The following is a 24,499-nucleotide window of genomic DNA, read 5'->3' on the forward strand; positions in this document are numbered from 1 at the left end:
TCCAAGTCAATTCGAAGCATATCTTTAACCATTTACCCTTAACCTTAACTGGTACTTGGAACTTCTTATATTTCTATATTTGAAACTAGAATCTTGCAAAGTTTACGTCTTAAATTCTCGCAAGCTTGGCGCGCTGGAGCTATAAAATTTTGAACTAGTACGTAACCTGAAGCATCCGCAACTTTGAAATCTCCAAGTTTGCAGTCACGAACTTCAAAATCTTTCGAGTCTCGGCGCAGATTTCTCTTTGAGATTCTCAGAGCATCGAAATCCTAAACGTCAGCCTTCACAGGCACGTTCGAAAAATGGCAGCTCGGTGAAATTAAAACGAGAAACAGAAAGCATCGGTTTACAAAGGTTTTCTTCGAAGTACGTTTTCCTCGGCGCTGCATCTCGCCTCGACAGTCTTTTTCACCGATGTTCTTTAGTCCGAGAACAGACGTGCTAACGTTACACAATGAAAAAAATGAATGGGGCCAGCTACCAGGCAGCTACTGCCTGCAGGTGTATATTATATACAACTCTACCAGAATAGGAAAAGAAAGAAAGGAGAGATGTATACTGGGTGTCATAAAATATATGGGGCTATTTATGCCTCTCATAAGCCAAACTGATCAACTCTAGCTTTTATCTATTTCTTAGTTAAATAACATAAATAAATTACATAGATACATTATTGCTCGATGCTGAAGAAACGAAATAACTTCTTACCATTATCAGTTCATAAGAATGTGACACAAATAATGGCGATTTCAATGTAAATTTAAAAAACAGTGTTTGTAACTTTATTACTAGTGTGTGGCTTCTGATACGTTCATGGGAAATTTGAAGATGCAAAAATACACAGAATGCACATAATATAAAATCTAAAACGTAGTGCTTACTGCGGCATTCAATGGATAAGACAATTTTCTATACCAGAGATCCATTTTTTTAATCATGTTCATAAAAATGGGAATTTGCATAAATATCCGATCTAATCATCGCATTTTCTCCATTTTACGACTTACAGAGCTGATGAATATATAGCTTCTGAAGGACACATGTATATTGCAAAATTTTTGGCATAAAACAGACTTGTTTATAGTTTCAAAACTAAAGCTCGAATGACATCATCGTACGTGAACTTTTTTTTGTTATATTGATATCTACAATCGAATCTGTATTCAGTACTCAATTTTTTACCAACATCCTGTATATATCAGACAAGATGTAGTCGAGAGGAATTACACGATCTCTCATCGAGAGGAACCGGTCTGCCGGGAAATATTCTTGCTTCTTCTGCCAGCTCAGCTTTACCAGTTAGATTCCAATGGTAGAAAAAGGAGGTGCAGAAGCCGAGCAGATGTGGAAATGAATGTGAAACCGAACGAGGATTCATGGCCCAACGGGAAACCCTCTTACCGCCCGCATGTTAAGCCTTTCGTAAACATTTGCACTGTCTATGTAGAGAGGCGACAGCTAGTTTCCTCCACAAATATTGCCATGATCCTTATAAAATGTGTATGTGTATATGTGTATCAGTGGGGAATCGAAACGATAGAGAACCCAAAGATAGAGAATTAGGAGGATCGTGCGAAATCAGCTAATTTCTTGGCCACGAACCGCCCTGGGGCTAAATTATAGGTCTGAAATTTGATAAGAAGCAGCTAACTAAATGGACTGGTTGGAGATCGATCCCAAGTCCTGATGAAAGCAAGCCGGAGGTAAAAGCTGGATTCTTTTATCGGGCTTTTTGATCGCGTTCTTTCTCCGTGTAAAATCAGAGGAACGACGTTTATTCATGGAATTTTGTCTGCTGCTAAAATATATATGCATTTAGGACGATCGTGTCGAGTTAAATATTTATAGAGTTATCTTCTGAAAAGGTAGAAAGGGATACACTTGGATTTGCTTTTCGTTTCACAATTTCTTTAAAACATTTATATCTTATTTGAATTATAAGCGTGGATTAGAAACACTTTTTTATACTTTTATACTTTTATACTTTAAACAAGATTATCTTTATATACAGAAGATAGGGAAGGAAAAGGGAAAGAAAGGGAAAGAAAGAAAAACAAGGGAAGGAAATCTACAATGATATACTATCGAAATTCGTAGATATTAATTACTTAATTTCGACTTCTGACTGGATGATTGAAAGCTATTATACTTGCAGACCTTCTGCTCAGGCTTAACTCCTTTTCAAGGTATGTCAAATTAAGAACATACTTGTAATGTACGATATAACCACATGGTGTTCCAACTAAAATGTAAAGAACAAGAAACGAGAGGACGTGATGTACGTGTTACGTTTCATGAATTTCTTAAAAATTATTCTGTGTACTACGATGTTAGCTAAAAGTTTGGAAACAATGCGCATTCTATGGAAATGAAGAATTAAAACAAAAATCTTAACTCAAGATACAACAAAAGTATATACAGATAATTTCCAATTATCCGAATGTATGTAGAGAACTATCGTAAGTCCTAATATATTTATTAACCAGAATATGAATAAATTAATATTCAATAGCTCGTAGACTATCTCTCGAACCTTTAATAATACGAACAATTGTCATGCCAAAGGGTTTTTAAAGCATAGAAGATGAAACTCTCAGGAAAATTAAAATATACGAGTAAGTGAAACAGAAACATATACAGTCAGACATACTTAAGACCGTTTCTGCAGAAATTGTAATGAATTCTAAGTACAATACTATAACAATTGTTACAGATAATGTTCATTCACATTGAGACATTCAGAAGTCCAATTAACCAACTGCATTTTCTACAAATTTCTCAATTTCAATAATTATTTAATCGGTTTAGCTTTTATGTGAGTCAATCTACAGTACGACCATAAAATCTACGATCTACTGAAATAAAGGAAATGTACATTTTCACAATCCTCAATTTTCGAAGCGAACATTAAAGAAAGAAGGAAAGAAATTTCTACTGTTGAATGTTAAACGAAATTACTATTACCGTAATTGCTACCAATCCCCCGAGAAATGTTTGAAATAATCAGGGAGACAATTAAAAGGAAACGGTCCTGACTTTTTTATTAACGTTGTAACCGACATCCTCTAAGATCTAAAGATCTGCACACCAAGTAATTAGACACCTGGGAGTGTAAAGATCCGCGTTGAGTAATTAGTTTCATCGGAAGTCTGAAAATATCTTGGTAGTATGTTAGCCTGAAAAACGTTGAAATTATTATGCACACTTTAAACCAGGGTAATGAGAACAATTTCAATTATACAAAGCTATGAATCGTGAAATTCTCAAGGCTACCGAGGTTTACGAAGTATAAAGCGTAAAGAATGAGAACAGCTTGCGAAATCGCATTTGTATACCGAACGAAATACAGTACAATTTGTTGTTACAAATGTTAAACACGAGTTTAATCCTTTTCGGGCTTGTTATCGTTTAAGTCGCTCTTTTACGATCGATGGGTCCTAATTAATTAACCGACTATAGAGAGATTCGAAATAAAATACATTAAATGTATATTCGTACTTGTGATATTATCAAATTATAATTGTATTAAACGATGATATATTTAATTGAATATTAAAATAAAAAAGTTGGTAACATTGCACATGTAATAAACAAAGATACATTTCGTCAAATATTTTCTGTTTTACCTATAAATTTTCCTATTTTAATAGTAACGATCATCTTATTAATAATTATCAAAATATTCTGTGCAAAACAGGTTAAAATTATACTGTACTTTATATTATGCATTACTGTATTATAACTTCTACATTATATCATATCACATTTATGCTTGATTCTCCTACTTAATTACACTTTAATTTAAAGCTTAATTAAATCTAATCCCAAAATAAATCTGGCTTTACATTAGCGAAAATAATCTAAAAGTAATCTAAAGGGAATTACATCTAAAACGTAATTACTTTGTAATTTTTGTAAGCATCTACACCAAACCATAGATCGAAATCTTTTAAACGACCTACCATTAGCTAATGCGAATCATTAATTAACGAAACAACCGGTTCGCGTGAATTTCGACGATAAAATTTGTCAAATTTCACACTTCGCGAAACGTTAACGTCGGTATAGTACAATGTGATGAATTTTCTATTAGGATAAACCGTCCAGCTGGGACATATATATAATCTCACGGTTCGATTCAGCGCCGTAAGCAAATGTGACAGGGGCACCATCATTGAAACTTTAGCATAATGTCGTAAATTACGAACTGGGGTAGCTGTAATGTCCTTCCATCCTCGCAATTTGTTCACAGTATACGGATAGTTAGGTCGAGTATACATATAAATCGATACGATTCAACAGGTGCTACTGTAGCATGCGAAACTACGCGAAACAGTATGCTAGGCAGAAGAACCAGTCATGGAAAATCGAGCTTTTATTTAATAGACATATGAATGATTTTAAAAAGGAAGAGCTGTTAAGGTGCTCAGAAATAGAGGTAATGATCAAAATAACATGTATTTGCCAGACGTTCAATCTTAATTTTTTCTAAAAAACAATGTCTTCTGAAGCATTTCACATTTTCTATTTATTATTATAAAAAATTCTATTCCATTGAAAGTCTCGGTAGATATTGTAATCAGTTGAAAGAAAAATATACATTTTATATGAATGTCGTGTAATATTTATTAGATTACTAAAAAAAATGCAAGTATTCAGTCTCAATAAATTACACAGTTTTTCAATGGGAAAGTTTCTCGTCACTGAGAATTCCAATGTAGTTTTATGAATTTTACGACCCATGGTGGATAAACGAAAGTATTATGAATTTCAAAAGAAATATTAGTATTCGGGGTAAACTTCACACTATTCTCGTTTATGATATCAAGTTAGACACTTGTTGTTTTACTAAAAATCCTCTTCTCGAATTAATAAATTATTTAAAAGTCCCCTATTAAATATCTTTAAACAGTTTCAAAAGTTTGATAGCTCGAGAAAACTATTATATTTTATATTGTTTGAAACAAAATAACATTGAAACCTCTTTCACTTTATTCTACGCGCGATAATGTAATAATTTATTCGACGCATAATAAACGAATGAGACTTTGTCCATTTAGCCACAAATATGTTTCTTTGTCGACGTTTTGCGAAACGTCCCCGCTATTACCATAAGCTGATTAATCGATCCGAGATAACCGACATAATAACGAAACAATTTGCAACGCAGTTCATAAATCGTCCTCGTTACCATATTAATTTGAAACGCGATCGACAACAATCGACCGACGAATATCACTACGAATTGATATAGAATAACAAATAAAAGCGGTCATATTATCTTGCCAGCTGACACTATGAATTTTGGATGGGTTTAATTAATTAATTTCGCATGAGAAACTCTTCAGGGATTCATGGCTCGCATATTTCGCTATTCGAATATTTCATCAGCAGAAAAGATAAAACTGAAGTAATTATTTAATATATTATATTTAATATTTAATATATATTATATAACACGATCGAAATGTTTAATTAATTGTGTTAAGATGTGCATCATGATGCGGAATGAGGGCCAATGTACAGTTCATACACAGCTCGCTTATACGAACAAGTTATCGTTTAACGTCAGTTATGTGAACTCATAGCTGAGCGCTTATTATTCTTACTTACAGTTATACGAACGCGTATTCTTACGTGGTCGACGTTCGATACGCAACTGAATGTTTGAATGGAAAGCGTTCTTCAACCTCAGTTATCCCAATGTCAGCTTCTATTATCGTAACAAATAAAAACAATTGGTGGGTATGACTAGTGAACCTCTATTATTTACGAAATTCATCGATTATCCGAAAGACTTTGTCCCTCGGCGTGTTTGAATAAACAAAGTTTCACTGTAATCGAGAAATAAATGTAAAAAGAGATTCAGAATGTTGAAGCTTAATTACTATGGACTATGAACACAAAAAAATATTAATCTATGATAAGGAAGAATATTTTGATTTATTCAATTTTTTATTAAAATAGTCAAAAACACTTTGAATGTAGTATCTGATGAAAGTCACAAACTTCTAACAAGAAAAGATCGAGAAATTTTCAATGAACAATATAAAAGTGGGGGAATAATTCATTAAAAATTATTGTTTTCCAAATAATTCGTGAAATTAATAATTCGACAAAAGTTTATATAATGTCATACTTAGCTTCATACAAAATTTCTATTTCACCATAACTGCCGTTAAAGATTCTTCGTTCTTCATCTTCAATTTCCAAAATATTCATCCAAGAAACCAGTGTGTAAAATATATACAACGCTTCAAAGTTAGTTAGAAAATTACGCAACAGAATTGCATTAGCCTTTGACGTACGAGTCTCAAGTGACTCATCAACAAGTTTTTAACAGATATCAGATTGATTGATCATTTATCGATAACAACATTCGTTCATATTTCAAGACCATCCTTTTTGAAATGAAATAGTACTTAAGTACTTTAAGTAGCATTTAATTCGATTGACACTAAGCAGAACTCTTGTTGAGAATCTCTTAGTTAATAGAAGGAGAAGATTAAATATTCATCGACTTTGAAGTTTTTAGTGAAGCATATTGAAGGCTCGTGTTACTAAACAGAGATGGAAAAAGAAATGAAGAAATACACGTTTCTAAACTCGCGTTATTTTATTGTCACGTAAATGTCGGCGAAGAACAAATAAGTTGTTAGAAACCATTTAAGAACATTCAGTCATTGTAATTGATAGTGTTATTCTATTAACAGATGGTGCAAGACAAATTTACACGATATAGAAATTATCGCCATGAACCTGCAGACAACAGTAATTATTGAAGACAGTATATTACGTTTCCAAGATTCATGGTCTCGCTACGAGTACTTGTAAGTTAACTTGCAGTGAAGTTTCTTGCAGCATGCTTTGTTACTTGGAAGACAGTAATCACAAGTATAGGAATTAATTAAGGCAATTTAACAGAATCTTCTGAAATTTATAACCTTCCAAAACATTAATTTTAAGGATATTGGAAGAGAAATATTTGAAATTTTGCGAAGTTTACCTGCAAAAATAATAACTCTATCGTAATAAAGTTCCACATGCGTAAATTGACTGGTTAATAAATTTACTTCTTTAACAACTCTATATAATATAATACTCAAGGAAAAAATTAGCGGTGCAGTGATATCGAAAAACATACTTTCCTAGCGATTTTCGCAAAGCGTTGGAATAATTCGTTCGCATAGAGACAGTGAAAGCAAGAAACGGAAGAATGAGCAACATTTAACGTACCGTAAAACAAATCGACAAAATTTCCTTTTTAATGTACCGAAATGTACAAAACTGGAAATAATTCACAATTGCTTCGAGCGCAAAATGATCCATATTTGTTGAACAAAAAGAAAACGTGGCTGACATAAAATATTCACGACCCAACGATTATAAATCACAAATAATAATACGTTTTACGCTATAATAAGAAATACGGTGCCGATAGCAACTAGGAATTTTATAATGCAGAAAATCCATTTTTCTATCTATTATACAATGTTTTATATGCACATAGTATACTACGTAAGATAAATGGCAAATTACTAGATACTAAATACGTAGACGATCATGTATATATTGCAATTTAATTTATTTAATTCATTGCTATCGAAAATTAATTAAATCACCCGTGTACTCGTCTTCAATTATTTTATTTCATTTGAAGTTGTTCAATGTTTGACCCCAATTCGATTTGATCCTAATTCGAATCGTACAGCGATACAAAGCATTACTACGGTTGAACATCTTACAAAATAAGATTAGTTCTACCTTACATTTGTATTTACATATCAAAAAATATGTGCGATATGCACAATTTCGAACGCTCAGCCAAAATGTGAAATGATTCGACGTGTAACCAACCTTATTGTTGTTTATGGCATGTGCTATTGGAACTTGTATCGTAAAGCAAGCGGTTAAAGAAAATGAAATGTCAAATCAAATTCGTTCGTATTTCAGGAAAATTTAGACAAGCACGTAGGATATAAGAACACGTTCGACGAGCCGTGTGAGGAACAAACGAAGCGTAAAATTGTAATTCGGTCTCTTCCAAAATCAGAAGTAAAAAGAAAGTCATCTAAAATTCCGTCACGAGATTCTAAACCGCAACCACGTCCCTGTATCCAACAACTTTCGAAAAGATACACACAACTGAAAATTAGATTCGTCCGCGGTGGACCAGAGAGAAGGGAAATTCCGAAAAAATGGATAAGCTCGTCGCGTTGAAGCTTCGGCCGTGCTCTCAGACAAGATTAAAACGTTTCGGATTACGTGAAATTTGATTCACTTTCCCCATTTCCAATGCAACAGAAATTGCAAACGAGATTCACAAACCCGATAAAATTAAAAGCATCGTGTATTCCCTGAAAATTAGATAATTTTTAAAAGGCAGCCTGCTATAACAACGTTATTATGTACAACGTTAGATAATAGCATCAAACAGATTCCATGTAAACGACGTTAGCTGGAAATTGTGTTCATTTATCGCAATTACTTTCGAAACCAATACCAGCAGCTATTAAAGTTAGTGGAAATTTATGCGACCATAATTCAAAAATTGCTTCCAATTCTTTAATGAGATTTATATAGTAGAAATGGGAAATATCACTATTTAGAATGATCTTTAAAATGATTCTTGAAATATCGACGTTTAAAGAGAAGCGCAACTTGTAACGAGCGCCATCTCTGTCTTTATCACACGCTCCTATCTCTCACTCGCTCTCGCTTTCTAACCTACCCCAAGTTTGCACCGCGTGACCTAGTCTACGGCAAAAACTGAGTCAGCACTATTAGGCTATTTACATACTACTCACATTATACGCACTACGGGGGAGAAATGTGGGTCACGGTGTGCCGATATTTATTTATAATTTTCGTACGTAAACATTGACATTGAAAATCCTGCCTTGGAAACTAAATAACCCTCCAGCCCCGATATCGAAATCATCTACTACGTATTCTATCAATTTTTGTTAATTTAATTTGTAAGTTGTAAGTCAACAAACAAATATATATTTTTCTTCTTCGTATTGCATTAAAAATCTCATTACGGTAAACTTACGAACGATATAAATTTCCTTCGCGATTTTATACAGAAAAATATGTAAATCGCGGCGGTTAAAGTAAAACAAAACGCATTTTCAAAAACTTCCCTCTTTTATCCTTCAACCGTATTCTAATATTCTATTCTAATATTGTATAATTCTTCGTAGTGTATCTGACAGTCGAACAAAACGATCAAACGATGAAAGACGAACATTTCTGTAATACGACAGATTTAATCAAGCTACTTTTAAATATATAATGATTGAAATTCAGCAAGAAACTGAAACCTGATAACGTACTCGTTTCGAATTTTAAAAATGCACGGGACGACTAAAGTATGGGAAACTGAATTTTACGGGGAATATTAAAAGCTAACATTCGAACTGTTCATCCTTTAAACGCGAATGCATACATGTATCCCAAGAGTTAAAATCTTCATTTCTATTATTTTATATTTATGTTGTAATAAATGACGCGGCGACTTTTTCCAACGATCGTGACAAAAATTAATCGTAAATAAAAATGCATGAAACGAATGATATAAAAAAAGTACAATAACGTTTTGATACATGTACAATGTTACAAACCAGCGTACTTAATTATAAAATTAATTTCAGCGTGTCTTGATTTATGTTCCAGGATCGATAAGCAATATAGACGGTGCTGAGTACAACTGCAATAAAACTGCAGTGCGAAAAGTTATCAGTGGAGTCGTTGGAGCAGCAAGCTCGGTCACATCCATCCAAGTAGCAAACCTTCTTCGACTCTTCCGAATACCGCAGGTACGTGCCATGAATTATAGCTTCCAAAACTACGTTTAAAGTATTCCTTTGTATCAACTTGAGTTCCACATCCATTCGTATGTACGATCAAGCAAGGCAAATATTTTTGTAGAATCAAGAACAGAAACATTTTACAGAATTTAATTTCGAAACACTGTAACCTACATAAGAATCATATGACTAAGTGAAAGATCACACACTCGATCAAATAAAACGAATATTTTTGTAAAATCAAGGACAAGAGCATTTTACTCGATCTAATCTAGAAATACCGAGTTTTATATAAAAATTACGCCACTGATGAAACGATCACACATTCGATTAAATGAAAGAAACGCTTTTGTAAAATGAAGGACAAAGACATTCTCTATTTGATCCAATTTATAAATGCAATAACCTTAAAAGAATCGTATAACCGATTGAAACTTACATAACATATTATGCAATGTAGAAAGATGAATAACAAAATTAGGAGAAAACGTTTACACGATCATATTTATTCCAAGTCGAGACATGATTGAATAAAAAATTCACTATAAAAGAGTTTCGATCTTATAGATATTCTTCAGGAAAGAAGGATATGAAAGTTAAAAGACTTGCGGTTGCAATTTTTAAAAAATGAAAATACTGGCTAACTTCAGCGAACTACAAAGCTTTGTTCACAGCGAAACTTTACGGAACTTCAAGGAAACCACGGCCTAAAATTGGTGTGGCGTGAAATCGGCTGTTACGCAAGTTGCGCGATACAATTCTTCGAATACATAGAAATTTTAATTTCTTTTTGTAGCCACTGTAACGTAATCTCCACTAAATCTTCATATTCTTCCAAATTTCAATATTCCAAAATATCTTTATATTCGTGTAAATCTTTATATTTTAAATTCTAAAATTTTGCTCGAAGAAGCTCACGTCCAACGTACAAACTAAATCAATCTCGTTTCTACTTCAAGAAATACTGAAATAAAACGCACACGTGTAAGTTAACTGAATACAAAGAACGAAATAAAATTATGGTCAGAAAAAGCCCTTATCACGCATCCGGGAACTCTTTCTCCCAACGCACCACTTTCTCATAGTTCTTCCATTTCCACCAGATAGCAATCACTACCAACGAATAAGTTAACAGTATCCATTCGCGTGGCAACGATACTTGTTTAGCTACTTTTCTCTTATTCCTGGGCAAGCAAAAAGGATTACACACATCAAACTGGATGCGTGTAATACGAGCTTTCGCAGTTACCAACTTCTGGCTTTAGAAAGTACGAGATAGAAGTTAACCAGAGCGAAGGCAACGAACGTGTTCTTCGTCGATAGCATCAGGAGGGAGAACAGAGAGCAGATTCTCAGTCATTTTCCTTTTTTCTTGAAAATTTACAAGGAAGAAGCAAACTGGAGCGGATATTTCATAAAATAAGCTGGATTGAAAGTAACGCTCATAGTACGCTACGAAATGAAAATTTGACGGCATAAAAAGCTATCTCAGAACGTCTTCTTAGCGCGTCTTCTTTGTTTCGTAGTCCGTTCTTCTTCCGTTTCATAGTCCGGCCGTTACCACCAACGCCGTCTACGAATGTCCTTTTGAAGTTGGATTACTACGTATCTTAGAATCTAACTCTCAAAGAAATTGTGAAACGTTACCTGAAGAAAGAAGAAGGAACAGAAGAGAAAAATGGAAAACGTTTCTGGAAGTTGCATTAAAATTTAATGATTCAAGTTTGGATGTTGAGTGGAAAATTCCAATGGAAGAGGGAAATTTCTGAACGTTTCTACAGGCTGCTTCTGTGGAAAGCAAGCTACAAATTTTGCATTTCGACGGCACAGAGAGAGTGCTGTTCTGTGTCTTGAATTAAGTGGCAGGAACTTCATCGGTCCATTGATATATCTTTGCATCTCTCTAGAATCTCCTTCAAAGTAAACTTCGACTTTTATTTAAGATTTATTTAAAGAATCCCGACGGGAAATGAGAAGACGAAGAAATTTTTTTGGATGAACCAGAGAATACTGTCTTTTTATTGTTTTACCATCTCAGAAACAATCGGATAATTAATCTGTAATTTATAAATTATTTGTTTCTGAGAGGACTCTGAATTCTTGTTTTAACTTTGTAATTGTAACAAATCGTAATAAATAAATATATATTTTTTTCAAACGATAAAATAGATGCATTTTACCAAATAATCAGAGAAGCTACATGCATGAGAAAAATACTAAGCAACGTGATTAATAAAATACAGTAGAACAAAATATATTTTATTTTATTTTATTTCGAATATTCTTATTCTCTTTCATCTTTAGATCTTTTTAACATGTTCGACCCATCTTTCCAAGCCTTAAATCGCCAGCAGAATGAGGAATTTTCAATTAGTTTGTGCAACTTAAGCGGAGAAGAGCAAAACATCGTGACACGCCACTTCAAGGAGAATGTTACGTACTGGAACGGAACTAATTTTCCATGGGAGGTGGAGCTAACATTTCGTGGAGGCGACAAACGCTTCGTCGGGTCATTGTATCACAGGAATTGCCCCACGGAATTACTCGCAGAATCAATTTGAAGATTCAGCGAACCATTCTATCAGGTGGATTTTCTTGTTGGTTAGTGCCTCCGACAGGATGCATAACTACCTTTCGCGTCACCGTCAGTTAAAATCGATATTGTGGTCTGTTATCGACGCGCTATGTTGTTATGTGATTACGTAAAAACGAAAGACGCGATAAATTTACCGAACATGCCCGAAGAGAACGTAAAAGGAAATTTGAAATTCAGATGCCTGTTTGTTGAAACTGCAGTTTGACAGTTCTTCTCTAACGCTAGATTTATCGACGACTAAAATATAAGGCTTGAAACCAAAGAAATGAAAATTGGAAGATATATAGAAAACTATTGAAGCACTATTCTAATTTTACGCTCTAAATTTTGGTTATAAAAAGCACACAAGATCAACAGAAACGAGCCATTCCAAGTTTATAAAATTTTCACGAGATATTTCGATTTTTTATAATAGACTTCTACAGACCGTGACATTAAAAATTTTCTGCATTCTCCATACATCTAGAGATGTATTTTCCTTGTTATACATGCAAATACAATACATATATAATGCATGCAATAATAATACACATATGTGTAGCTTTTAATAGACGAAATTTCCAATCTATAATATACTGCGCATATTTACATTGTAAATTCGGTTACATAATATCTATATTATGCAATGTCTACGTTAAGCAGCTTACATTTACATAAACTATGGCAAATAAAAATCCAAGGTTAAGCGGAAAATAAGGAATTTGAATGTTATCGATAAAAGTATCAGATAATAATCAATCATCGTTGAATTACGCGGATAATTGATATCTCTGTATTAGGTAAAATGAAAAAACAAATTCAGTGCATGAGGCACGTTAACCACGCTATATCGTTTCTCCTGGCTGTACATTTCACTTTGCGTTTATAAAAGCCTCTGTTGTGCCTCGTAAATTCAAAAGCTGCCGGTTGATTTGCGGAAACGTATCGATTCATTGAGACCGCAATATCCTGCTATCCCGATAAACCTTCGTAGAGTATATTTCACAATTAATGGTGTATTAAAGGATCTTTATGCCAGTGGATATTAAATACCTCGACGAAATCGATTTATTTTAACGTCGGTCACTCGTACATAATTTTAAAATACAATGGTGCATATCAGACGAAGAGGTGAAAAATTTTAAGTTTGGTATGAGAAGAACTTGTTCGTTGGTTTCTTACGTAGATTTAGTTCTTCCAACGTTATAAATTATAAATTCGTATATAAGATTCGAAAAATGGGTTTATCATGCGTTGCAAACTCATTTATGTGTCTCATATACAATATGATTATTATTTTTTTAATATTCAGAGATGACAGAGCAACGTATCCGATGTTAATTTTTTATTATAAACCTCATCGACAGGATAGCAAACGAAAATGAGAAAACTCAGGAAACGTTTAATTCTTAATTCTTCTCGTTAATAAGACTAACAAAAAGCAGATAAAAATTCCTATTACACCTCGAGATTGTCAAAATTTTGGATCTATTATAGACGAAGATATATAGTTAGCGAAGAATCGACAGTGGTGTAAATCTGTTTCTTATCATTACTCATAAAATTCTGTTTGAAATTTATCATTACAAGAGATTTATTATATTTTTTGAAATTATGAATACCCATGATTCAAACTTTTATATCGCTATAATTTTCAGCTTGTCATATTCTTCTAATGAATTTGAAAATTCTGCGATGACATAAGTGTCACACAGAAATCCTTCCTATATCTATGCTTCTATGCTTCCTATATCTCCTTTTGCAGAAAAAATCTACAATATCCGTAGATATACATAAAACAGCATGAAAATTCAGTGGAGGCAATAAACAACTTCACATCATTAATCATGTGGCGAAGGTAGTAGTATCAGTGGACCTTAAACCGTGGCACATCAAGTTTCCATGTGCAATATTGCCCTTCCTCATCTGTATGCGTCTTCGAGTTTTGCACACAAATCGTATTAATCAATCCAACGTAATTTCTATTTTACGTGACCCCTTTGTTGTATTTCTTTCGTGTGTCACAGGCGTAGAAATACAATTCTGAGTGGAGAAAAGAAAGGAAATTAAGTTTCTTGTCTTAAATGAATCGACTACAAAGTGGCAATTTTCGAATATCTAGATCGGCCTTAATGTCAACGAGGTTTGCAATTGTGTGACTTGTTCCTGTTTCTGTTAAACATTAATTACGCATTGATGCAATGAAATTAAGGAATAAACAAAAAATGAATTGATCAGTTTCATTTCTAAGAGGCTCATACATACATAAGATACATACGTATCATTATACTCACATTTATAGGAAATAGAAAAAAAAAATAATTCGCCTGTACTGATTTTTAATTTCGTGAAAAAAAAGATGTAAACGGAAAGTTAATTAAAATAAATAGTAAAAATTATATAGTACTTCTATGAACTAAGAAAATATTTCTTTCTTATTCGCTAAAGTAAAAGCTGCAAATGAAACGTCAGTCTTTAACGTGTGCAAGAAAAGTCTGAAAACACATAAATTATGACCCAACCTTTATCTACCCAAATTGATAAATCTTAGTTACCGCGGAGTAAACCCATAAAGAACAAGTATCATAAATCTGTCCATTACGCCTCGCTGGGAATAAAAAATGAAAGACAAAATTTCCAAATCCCTTTTCATTCTTCGTTAGTCCCACCGCTGTCACCCAATTCCCACAATCCACTTCGTTCTTTTCCGCCAAACATCACCCATTCTTCCCATCCCTCTTAGCATATATCGACAAACCTTATTCGTATCCTGTACATATTCTTGAACAAGACGATTTTTCCCTTTTTCCCTTTTCGATGCGTATCCAGCAGCTTGATATTCCAGCTCGTTGTTCGTAATGCTGAAATATTCACGACAATATCAATGGCTCGGTAGATAGTTAGGAAAAGACGTATGCATCGACGAGCAATGGAACGTTTATACATGCACAATTGCGTCTTATTTTTTGCTCGTTTCATCCGATACCGGTTTGTTTTTCACATGATGAAAGCGATTGGCCTCTGCGACGCGAATCGTGGTCATCAGTGATCCTTTAAACACTGCTCATTCAAGTTGCTGTCACCTATTCACGCTCGTTTAAGCGTAATGGTCCTTCGTATAATCGTTCTTTCAAATCCACTGTTGTATTATGTTCATCAGTATTTACCAAGAACCGGTTTTAGTAGAACAAAGAATAAACTCGTACATCGAGAGTGAAAAGTGAGTATATGTGTTATAAAAATGAGACTCGAGTGTTGTACATATATCAAATGTTTTTTTTAGTATCAATTTGTATTCCTACATATTTTATATTCAATTGGCGTTCAATCTATGCAACATGCGTGTAAGAGTTTTTGAATAAATTGAATTACACAAGGGTTCGTATTCACATTTTAAAAATTTAATAGGAAACGTAATTTGATAATTGTCAAAATTTTGACGAAGATCAAACGACAAAGTTGCGGTAAAGTTCTCTTCGTCAAATTCTAAGCATTTCCATGATATGAATAGGGAGGAAAAAGAAATTTTAAAACATTTCTCCTGGCTGGAGAAAAAAACAGGACAAAGTTATGAAAGATCCTGATGTACACGCGAAGCTACTGTGAGAGGACTATAAGGTTGAAAGTACTCAGGACGATAAATCAAAACTCTGTGCGGGTAAGAGAATATACACGAAACTGGGAAACTTCTGTCCTGTTGCTCGACGCTCGACAGATTCGGCTTGTGAAACCCCCGAAAGCGTAAAGTTTTAAAGAGATTTTGTGAGGATTTGCAAAAGAGGAAGCTGGATCAGGAACACTATAAATCCTAGGCAAAAGACTGCGTGAATTTAATTTCGTCGCGTAATTTCTGACAGGCGTCTCTATCTATTTTCGAAAGAAGGTATAAACTCGTGAAACAGAAAGACGGTATAAAGATACTCTCTAAATAGAGCTTTGAGAATGAAGAATGAACTCCGGTAACGTTCCGAAGTAAATATAAATCAACCTACCCTCGAACAGTCTACCTGAGAGCTACCAACTCATAAAACGCGCCACAATATCTTTTTGCGAATAAAAATAAAGTATTCTCTTTCGGAAAATTTTCGGAGTGTATGAAACAGAAGGCAGCATTTGTATTCTACTTTAAACTGGGACATTCGTTCGTTAAATAAAGTTTATAATTTTTAGAAAACTTTTACTTCATTCGTTTCCCTATTTATGCTTTTTCTCCGCAAATATTCACCTTTTTTATAAATTACTATTTAGATAACTTTAATAATAACTCGAAGAATGTCGTCTTTAATTTGTGGTGGAAAAAATCTATAAATAATAAACCAGAACATTAGGAAGCTTTATTCGCGACAGAACCATTATTTCTCTTTTTTGTTTGGAATATATAATACATATTTTATATTATATCGCAAGACGGATCTCAATTTGCAGATTTATGAGTTGGAACGAATAAAGTGATAACTTTCCAATAATTAGAAATTTTGTTCGAAGAGCAAATGCCTAGATTGAAAATGGAACGCCTGCAATAAAGGAATAATTTCATTTTTGATAAGTTAAGAGAAGATAGGATAAGGAAAGCGAAGAAGGTTAATAAGTATAGTATTCGGGAGCGACGCGATGAACTTAGGAAAATTTGTAACTGCCAAGAATTTATCGGCGTAGCTACTTTCTCACCCTTCGGAGTTATACGAGAGGTCAGCAAAGGGATGACGCGAACTTCCTCCTTTGGATTTAAGTTTGTTATTAAACTCGCACGTCTGACCTCACATGCCTGCCAGCTTACTAACAAACTTGGCCTATTATTAGGTACACGTAAGGGAAAAGAGGCCTATCATGTTCATTACGTAGGAAGAGAATGTTTAAAAAGTTACCTATTTCTCCATATAACTTATTTTCCTGAAATGTTCGAATTGAATCGTTTTAATTAGCACGACAGCAACGCTCTTTTATTTGACACGAGATATCCTGAGAAACGCGAAACGAAACTTCGAAAGTAGGTAGCACGGTTTAGTAGATAATATCCTTGTTTCGGTCAGACACTGGGGGAAATTACGGTTAATTAACTATGTATAGAAGTTGGCCAATTTCTCCGTTACAATTCCTCCTAAAGTGTTGTTAATAAGTAATGCAGAATGGTAGAACAGGCCTGGAAACAATTGAGACTCATCTTTATTTAAAATAGAGGATTGTAATACTAATACTCTCTTTACGAGCTTTTCCATTTTTTGTGAACTTTTATTACTGATTATTACCTATTAAAGTAATTTATTAATATATCCGCGATATGCAAAAAGTTCTCGTTAATTAAAGTTTTTTACAAACCCATGAAAGCACGTACCAATGGTTCTATTATTGGATTCGTGCTATGCAGATATCCAGCTTTCGCGAGAGACAGATATTAGCAGAAATACCATTTGATTCAGATAATAAGATGTATTGGCGTAATCGAATCATTCTGTGCTTCGGAACAGACACGAGGTGTTAACTTACAGAAGTCCCGTGAGAATAACAAGTCCTTCGGACTATCAACTATTCCTGTCATTGCATTTCAGAATTGGCTAATACCATCATACAATCGAATATCACGCATCACAGACCAGACCTTGATACTATTGAACGCGATTAATTATTACCATCTGCAATTCGAATAGCTATTTCGTCGTCTATAAACTCGTGTCGCACTAAAATAATCAAATTAATAACTTTATCGGCAATTTTTTACTATAATTAATATCGTTTACAATCTCTAATCTCGAATCTGATTCCACGAAATAAATGTCAATTATTCCATTATTAGTCGATCTATCATTATTAACGAAGCAATTATTTAGTTAATTTCGCTTTACATCGTTATACACCACATAAATATAGATACAGATATAGTTTCTATAATATATATAATCCAAAAGCTAATAGATAAATATACAGACATATCAATTAATCCACTGACTATATATATTCCAATATTCGTTCTGCTCATTGAGGTATTTCAAAATACAATAGATGTTTTATGACTAAACGATAAATTTTTCACGACGCGAAATCGTAACTCAATGTCGATATATCGACGTGTCTGGCTGTGACACTCTCGTTCTACTTATGAATATTAAAATCTACCCGTCTGTATATAAATATAAAATTTTGTATTATGTACTTTATATGAAACTATTATACTTACACATTCATTTGCAATAATTTCTGATTTTGTATAAAATAGCTAGGAACAAATGAAATCTGGAAATTTAACTTTTACTCTCAAATTTAATTTATTTACTTATTTTCATCCTAGACATAGTTAACTGTGAAATTTAATTTTCATTTTATATCACGTATTTAATTCGTATCCCTTACTACTGTCTGACAAGTAGAGCGTCATTTTGCTTGTAAAGTCTACTACAGGCTTTAAACGTATCACTGAAATAATATGATTAAGTTATTTTGGCTAGGAAAGTAACTAAGCAATTTTATATCGTGAATGCCTTGACACTAAAAACTTTGTAATTTAATTTACGATTTTTATCGCAGATTTATTTCTTATCACTCACCAATGTTACGTAACTCGTTTATCGTGTGACAGCGTAACGATGAGAATGAATGGGCGATTGGCTTATCGTTGGAACGTTTATCTTAGCTCGGCAACGGAAATTACAGAAAGAGCACACCTGCAAAAGACATAATATGTCAGTCAAAAGTCTCATACTCTATATCGAGAGTATGAACGTCCGCTCTATCGACCGTATTTGCACGAAGCTCTCGAAACGCGATAACATGCAGTTCTAGCCAGTCTCATCAAGCAGGTAATTCATCAGCAATAATAGCATTTCACAGCCATTGTATGATGGTATCGATCTAGTGAGTTATATCGAATTCAGACTAATCCTCCACCTTGATCCGTCTTTGAGGCTTAGGATAATTAAAATTATCCTTCATCTATTAATAGAAGCTAGTGTTAAGTATAATATGTTTCATGGTCCTTTCATTTCTGCGCGCGAAGAATAGTACAAGAACTGTGATACTTAACAAGTACATATTTCTAAAAATAAGAATATACTTTTGTATATTATATTATATACTGTATACTTACATTTTTATACTGAAAGAATTTAAATTGGAGAATATAAAGAAAAATTGAAGAAAATATAATATAAATATAAAATATAAAATATGTAATAAATCTTAGTATAAATATTATAATAATTGAAAGAGAGATTAGATACTGACTAGAGAGAGAGAGAGAGAGAGAGAGAGAGAATTGTGAAACTTACTGAAAAGATGATACAGCTGAATTCTTTTCGAAAAATGAGATAATTATATGACATCCAGATTGATTTAGAAAATTCGTTATACCTACTTTATTTTATATACCTACTTACCATGATAGAACAAAAAACTATAATTATTTAACTAAAAATATTTCGTAATAAATTAATATATTTCAACTAGAGTAACTGAATCAATACAACTAATCAACTCGTAACGACTAACGACACGCACAACTCGTACCAACTAACAACTCACAACTCATGTTAATCAACGACAACAACCACCTTTACCGCCAAAGCGTCCCTTCTGAATAGTTTCCATACTCCTACCACATACACGTTTTTATAGTCCTCCATGACCAAATATGATCACGTTCGGCTTTCCAGGCAACCGCTTTTCTGAAAGAGCCACAGACCTGTCGCTGGGCCCGATAACTCATTTCCCATCTGCCGTGTCAGCATTTTCACTTTCTATCTGCACTGTAGCTCGTAATGCTTGCAAGTTCATCGAGTTTCACATGATTATTTCACGATACTGCGATATAATAATGTAATAATGGTAGGAATTTAACTTTACCTACAACTTGTTCATATTAAAAATTTTAAAAAATGTTTCACCCCTCATATGTTACCCCTCATCGAATTGATTTAAGAAGTATAACTAAATAATCAGTAGTTACTTGTTTCGCAACAAATATCCGTGCTTCGTTGCTCAAAGAATTATGCTCTAACGAAAAGAAATTTTATTCTTCTCCAACGAGCTATAGCACGCTTAAACCAAGACGGACTTTAATCCCAACTTTACTCATAAACATTAGCCCCTCCTCGTTTCGCCTCTGCATCCCTTTTAATACATCTATATAAAAAAAAAATCGAGGCGATGGAAACAAAAAGATACAGCCAGACAATATTACGCTAGTGGGGAAATTTACGAGTAAATAAACGCCAGTCATATTTGATGATAAAATTTAATAAAGGTCCACACAGTCAGATACAGACCATGTTCCACAATTAGTTGCGAGGCCGGAAATTTATCGAAAACGCGAGAAGAATAAGAAAACTTTGTTTCTGCAATCAGTTTATACCGTAATTCAAGCATTCTGTCATCGAATCAAATTCGGCGCTATTGATACCAATCAATAATGTGCTATTGAATTTCCTCATTGCAGTATAGCTGAATAAATAATAGTCCGTAAACTGTCCGCCATCGTTCTGCACACAAACGAAATTGGACACCGCTAAAATTAGTAATTAATAATCGATCTTCGTAAAAAATCCCAAACAAGAGTTTAACGAAGAAGTTCACAATAAATAAACACAGTGGCTACAATTAATTGGTAGTGTAATAAATTTCGTATGATTTAATAGTACCTGCATATAACTACAAAAATTGAATGTGAATAAAGATGAAACACAGAACCTGATGAAGAAACCTTTCATTGAAAAACAAAGATATGTGCCAATACCTTTTGCCACTCAAGAAATGTTTATTATTATTTGAATTTTGTTATTTGAAGTAATGTCAGAGGGATTGTAAAATGAACCGGAAAATAGTGGAAATAATGGAAATATTCATATGTTTGTGGATATAACTAAAAGAATTGGATCTGAATGATTTGTTTCTCGTTTATTAAACGTTATAATTACTTTCTATACTTGATATATACATGTACAATTGGCTATTTTGAACTTTCGGGAAATTTCATATTTTTATGAACGTAACCAGAAAAATAGAATCTAAATACCAATACGTTTCGCTTACTAAATACCGTAACAGGTATTATACTTTAGATATTTCATATATTTGTACGAATAATATGCATTCCCTATATTTTTCTATCATTAGCTATCTCATAAATAAATGCATGAATATCAACAATCAACTACGTAATTAATAATTATTATGTACAATGTTTTATCCAATCGCTACTTGTTTGCTAATAAGTGTTTAATAGATATTCTCGGGAAAACTTGTCGAAGCCAATCGATAAATGCATCGTCACTCTCGAAATTACTAAACTTTATTGCTGGAAACACGGTTAAAAAGATCAGAAAAAGTGTTGCGTTGAAAAATGGTATCGAATTGCAGGAAGCAATGTCGAGAAACAAAGAGGGGAAGAACAAGTTGTAGAACGAGAAAGACAAATGACAAGAAAGTTGTTTTCGAGCTATTGTAATTGCCGCCACGTTATTTTCTAGCTGGCGCTTTATAACAATAAAAGCATCGAAATGGCAAGGAAGCCAAAACGGCCATTACGAAGTGATAAAGAAAAACGTGAAACGCTGAAGAAACACGGGTCAAGAAAACGATTAGATTACTCGAGCCCGGTAGTCGATTAGTCTTCGCGATAGTTTACAGGTTCGCAAGAAACTTTCCAACCTAGTAGAAAAAGTTAACCGGCAATTATCTCGAGTGACTGGCTAAAGAATATAAAGGGCAACGAAGTTCAGACGAGAAAGATCGTAAAATTTTAATTGCTACATTATTAACGACGAGTCGAATTGCATAACGCGAATATTAAATGAATAAATTATTAAAATTTAAACGAAATTACGGATTAAATTATAAACAGAACCACGCGCGCCAGTTGTCATCGAATGTAGCTTTAATTAAAATTTTTCTTCAACCGTTAATTATAAATATTCGATGCTACAACGTTGAAACAATCGGAAACGACACCAGCTGTAATCCCTTCACTTTCATCAGAAATAAAATCGTAGAAGAATGAAATATTAAAGAATTATTCATATTTCTTTTGTCGTTCAAAAAAGCGATTACAATCTACGGTTATTCAGTCTTTTGTTCCCGGGATCGACGGGACCAGGTTAAAGCGATTTCACACGGTTGCCTTCGCTTCTAAACGCTTTTTAAATTCTGTAGTTAAAACGAACTTTCTATCGACCATCGTTCTATGATAACATCTTAGCACAACTCGAAGCACGGACGAGAATACTTGCTGTAAGTTAGTTAAGAAGGCTGTTGTTCGAATAAGCTCAACGATAGTATTATATTCGCGAACGAGTGAAAAATGGGAGAAAAATGGCAGGGTTTCAGAGAGAAATAATAAAATTGAAGACAAAACAGGAATGGAAAGCTTGCGCATAGTTTGAAAGAAACAAAGGAGAAAAACTGTTTCGGCGTTGGTGGTGAATATTTTTACGCCCCTTTATTTCAGCTAATAGCCTGTCTCGACATTTATATCAAAGTTCTCATTCACCTGTCTCTCACGGAGGATCATTACGATTTCTCTTTTATCCTATTCACGCCTCGACTTTCATTGATAGAACTTTCATCAGATCCAGATATTATTAGGAAATCTTCTACATAACTGGATTCGAATTCACTTCTGACGGGAATAAGAATGACTGTGATGAAGTGATGATATTTGCCAATTCATCGTATTCTACCCTTTGCGAATGATATATAAAAATTTCATATTAGAACTACCGATTTGTAGTATGCGAATGGTTTGAAATTAAAGTGATGTAATAAAAATAAATAGATACACGTAATCGTGTCTAGCGTGTCAGATCGCTAATAAATACACTTCCCTTCGTAAGTATTAAGATACTTACCGGTCAAGGAAACGATTTAGAATATGTAAAAAGAAATTTGTAAAAATTATTTACGTCGCAGTTGCAAATTAGGGTTATCACGTTTCCCTAAGTTTTGTGACACTTGTGAACGGGAGTGTAAGTAAGAAATAAATTATTAGGTTGTTGAAAACAAAAACAAAGACGAAAGTTTCTTTCATTTTATAAGGAAATAATCGGTGCACAATATTTTTTGTTTTATATTATTCTATTGAGTTATGTATGATATGTTCCAATAGAACAAAATGAATCATACATAACTCAATAAAATAATATAAAACAAAAAATATTGTGCACCGATTATTTCCTCATAAAATGAAAGAAACTTTTGGGACAACCTAATAATAATTAATAAAAAACTTTGCTAACGACTAGCTTTGCGCTTTACGAACATCGAAAACAGTTCTGGTGAAAAAAAGTGAAAAACATTGAGAATTAATTTTGCCAAAAGCATTTGCATGCTTTCAGTAGTTTGCAAAATCAAAAAATATAAAACTCGTCATTTTTAGTTCTAGCGTTAAGAAAAACGAAATACTCTTCGGGACAATAATTTTGCAATATTTCGTGTAATATCTGCTGGGTTTTAAAAAAGATCGCAATTGTAAAAAGGTCGTAATGAAAAGAATGTATGGCAATTATAGCCAGCAATAAAAGTAGCAGTTGACAAGAGAACAAACCAAGAACTACGCTGCAAACCAGCAATACGAATTGCAATTACATAAATAATTCAGCAACAATCAACAAATGATAAAGAGTCGCGCCGCTATTGGCCTATCAGTGGCCTTATTGGATACTTGTGGATTATATGAACAGCATTTTAGAGGTCTCGTGATTTCATTCGGAACAACGGGTTTTGACACATCGAAAATCGTGTAATTTGACTGTGTCCAATAGCGTGAAACGACTGCTGCAAACACATATCGGTTGCAAATGCATAATCATTGGCCAAAATTCATTTAGTATTCGATGTAATCTCACCAAAGAGATGTCTCAAAGGAAATAAAACAGAACTCTATTATTCTCCATGATAATTACTATAATGAAACGAAAAAGAATGACAAACAGAGAACAATAATTTTCGTTTGAATTTACATAATTATTTAGATTCGTACAATCTATAAGAAGGTCATTTTTATTAAAACAAAAGACCCTACGATATTACGATACAAAATTACAGTGTAATACTATTCCAAAATAATTAAAAGCTATATCACTCATAGTGGTTATAAGTACTTGCGCATCGTTGTAATTTTAATATT

The 24,499-nt window shown here is 33.4% G+C and overlaps 1 protein-coding gene and 1 long non-coding RNA gene across 2 annotated transcripts in view; one reads left to right on the forward strand and one right to left on the reverse strand.

Moving 5' to 3' along the window:
* Positions 1-19,772, reverse strand: part of LOC138185788 (uncharacterized) — a 273,806-nt gene extending 254,034 nt beyond the window's left edge. The window contains exons 1-2 of the long non-coding RNA XR_011174712.1: positions 19,758-19,772; positions 18,930-19,046 (exon numbers count right to left, since the gene is read on the reverse strand). This is a non-coding gene — a long non-coding RNA (uncharacterized LOC138185788). The remainder of the gene's footprint in view (positions 1-18,929; positions 19,047-19,757) is intronic.
* Glurb (metabotropic glutamate receptor B) overlaps positions 1-24,499 on the forward strand; it is a 323,110-nt gene that overhangs the window by 267,805 nt on the left and 30,806 nt on the right. Inside the window, exon 3 of the mRNA XM_069124977.1 lies at positions 9,682-9,824. Within this exon, the coding sequence (XP_068981078.1) occupies positions 9,682-9,824 (143 nt within the window). The remainder of the gene's footprint in view (positions 1-9,681; positions 9,825-24,499) is intronic.

The sequence above is a fragment of the Bombus flavifrons genome, chromosome 12, assembly GCF_040668555.2.
Source record: "Bombus flavifrons isolate JBK064 chromosome 12, iyBomFlav1_principal, whole genome shotgun sequence".
Classification (NCBI taxonomy): domain Eukaryota; kingdom Metazoa; phylum Arthropoda; class Insecta; order Hymenoptera; family Apidae; genus Bombus; species Bombus flavifrons.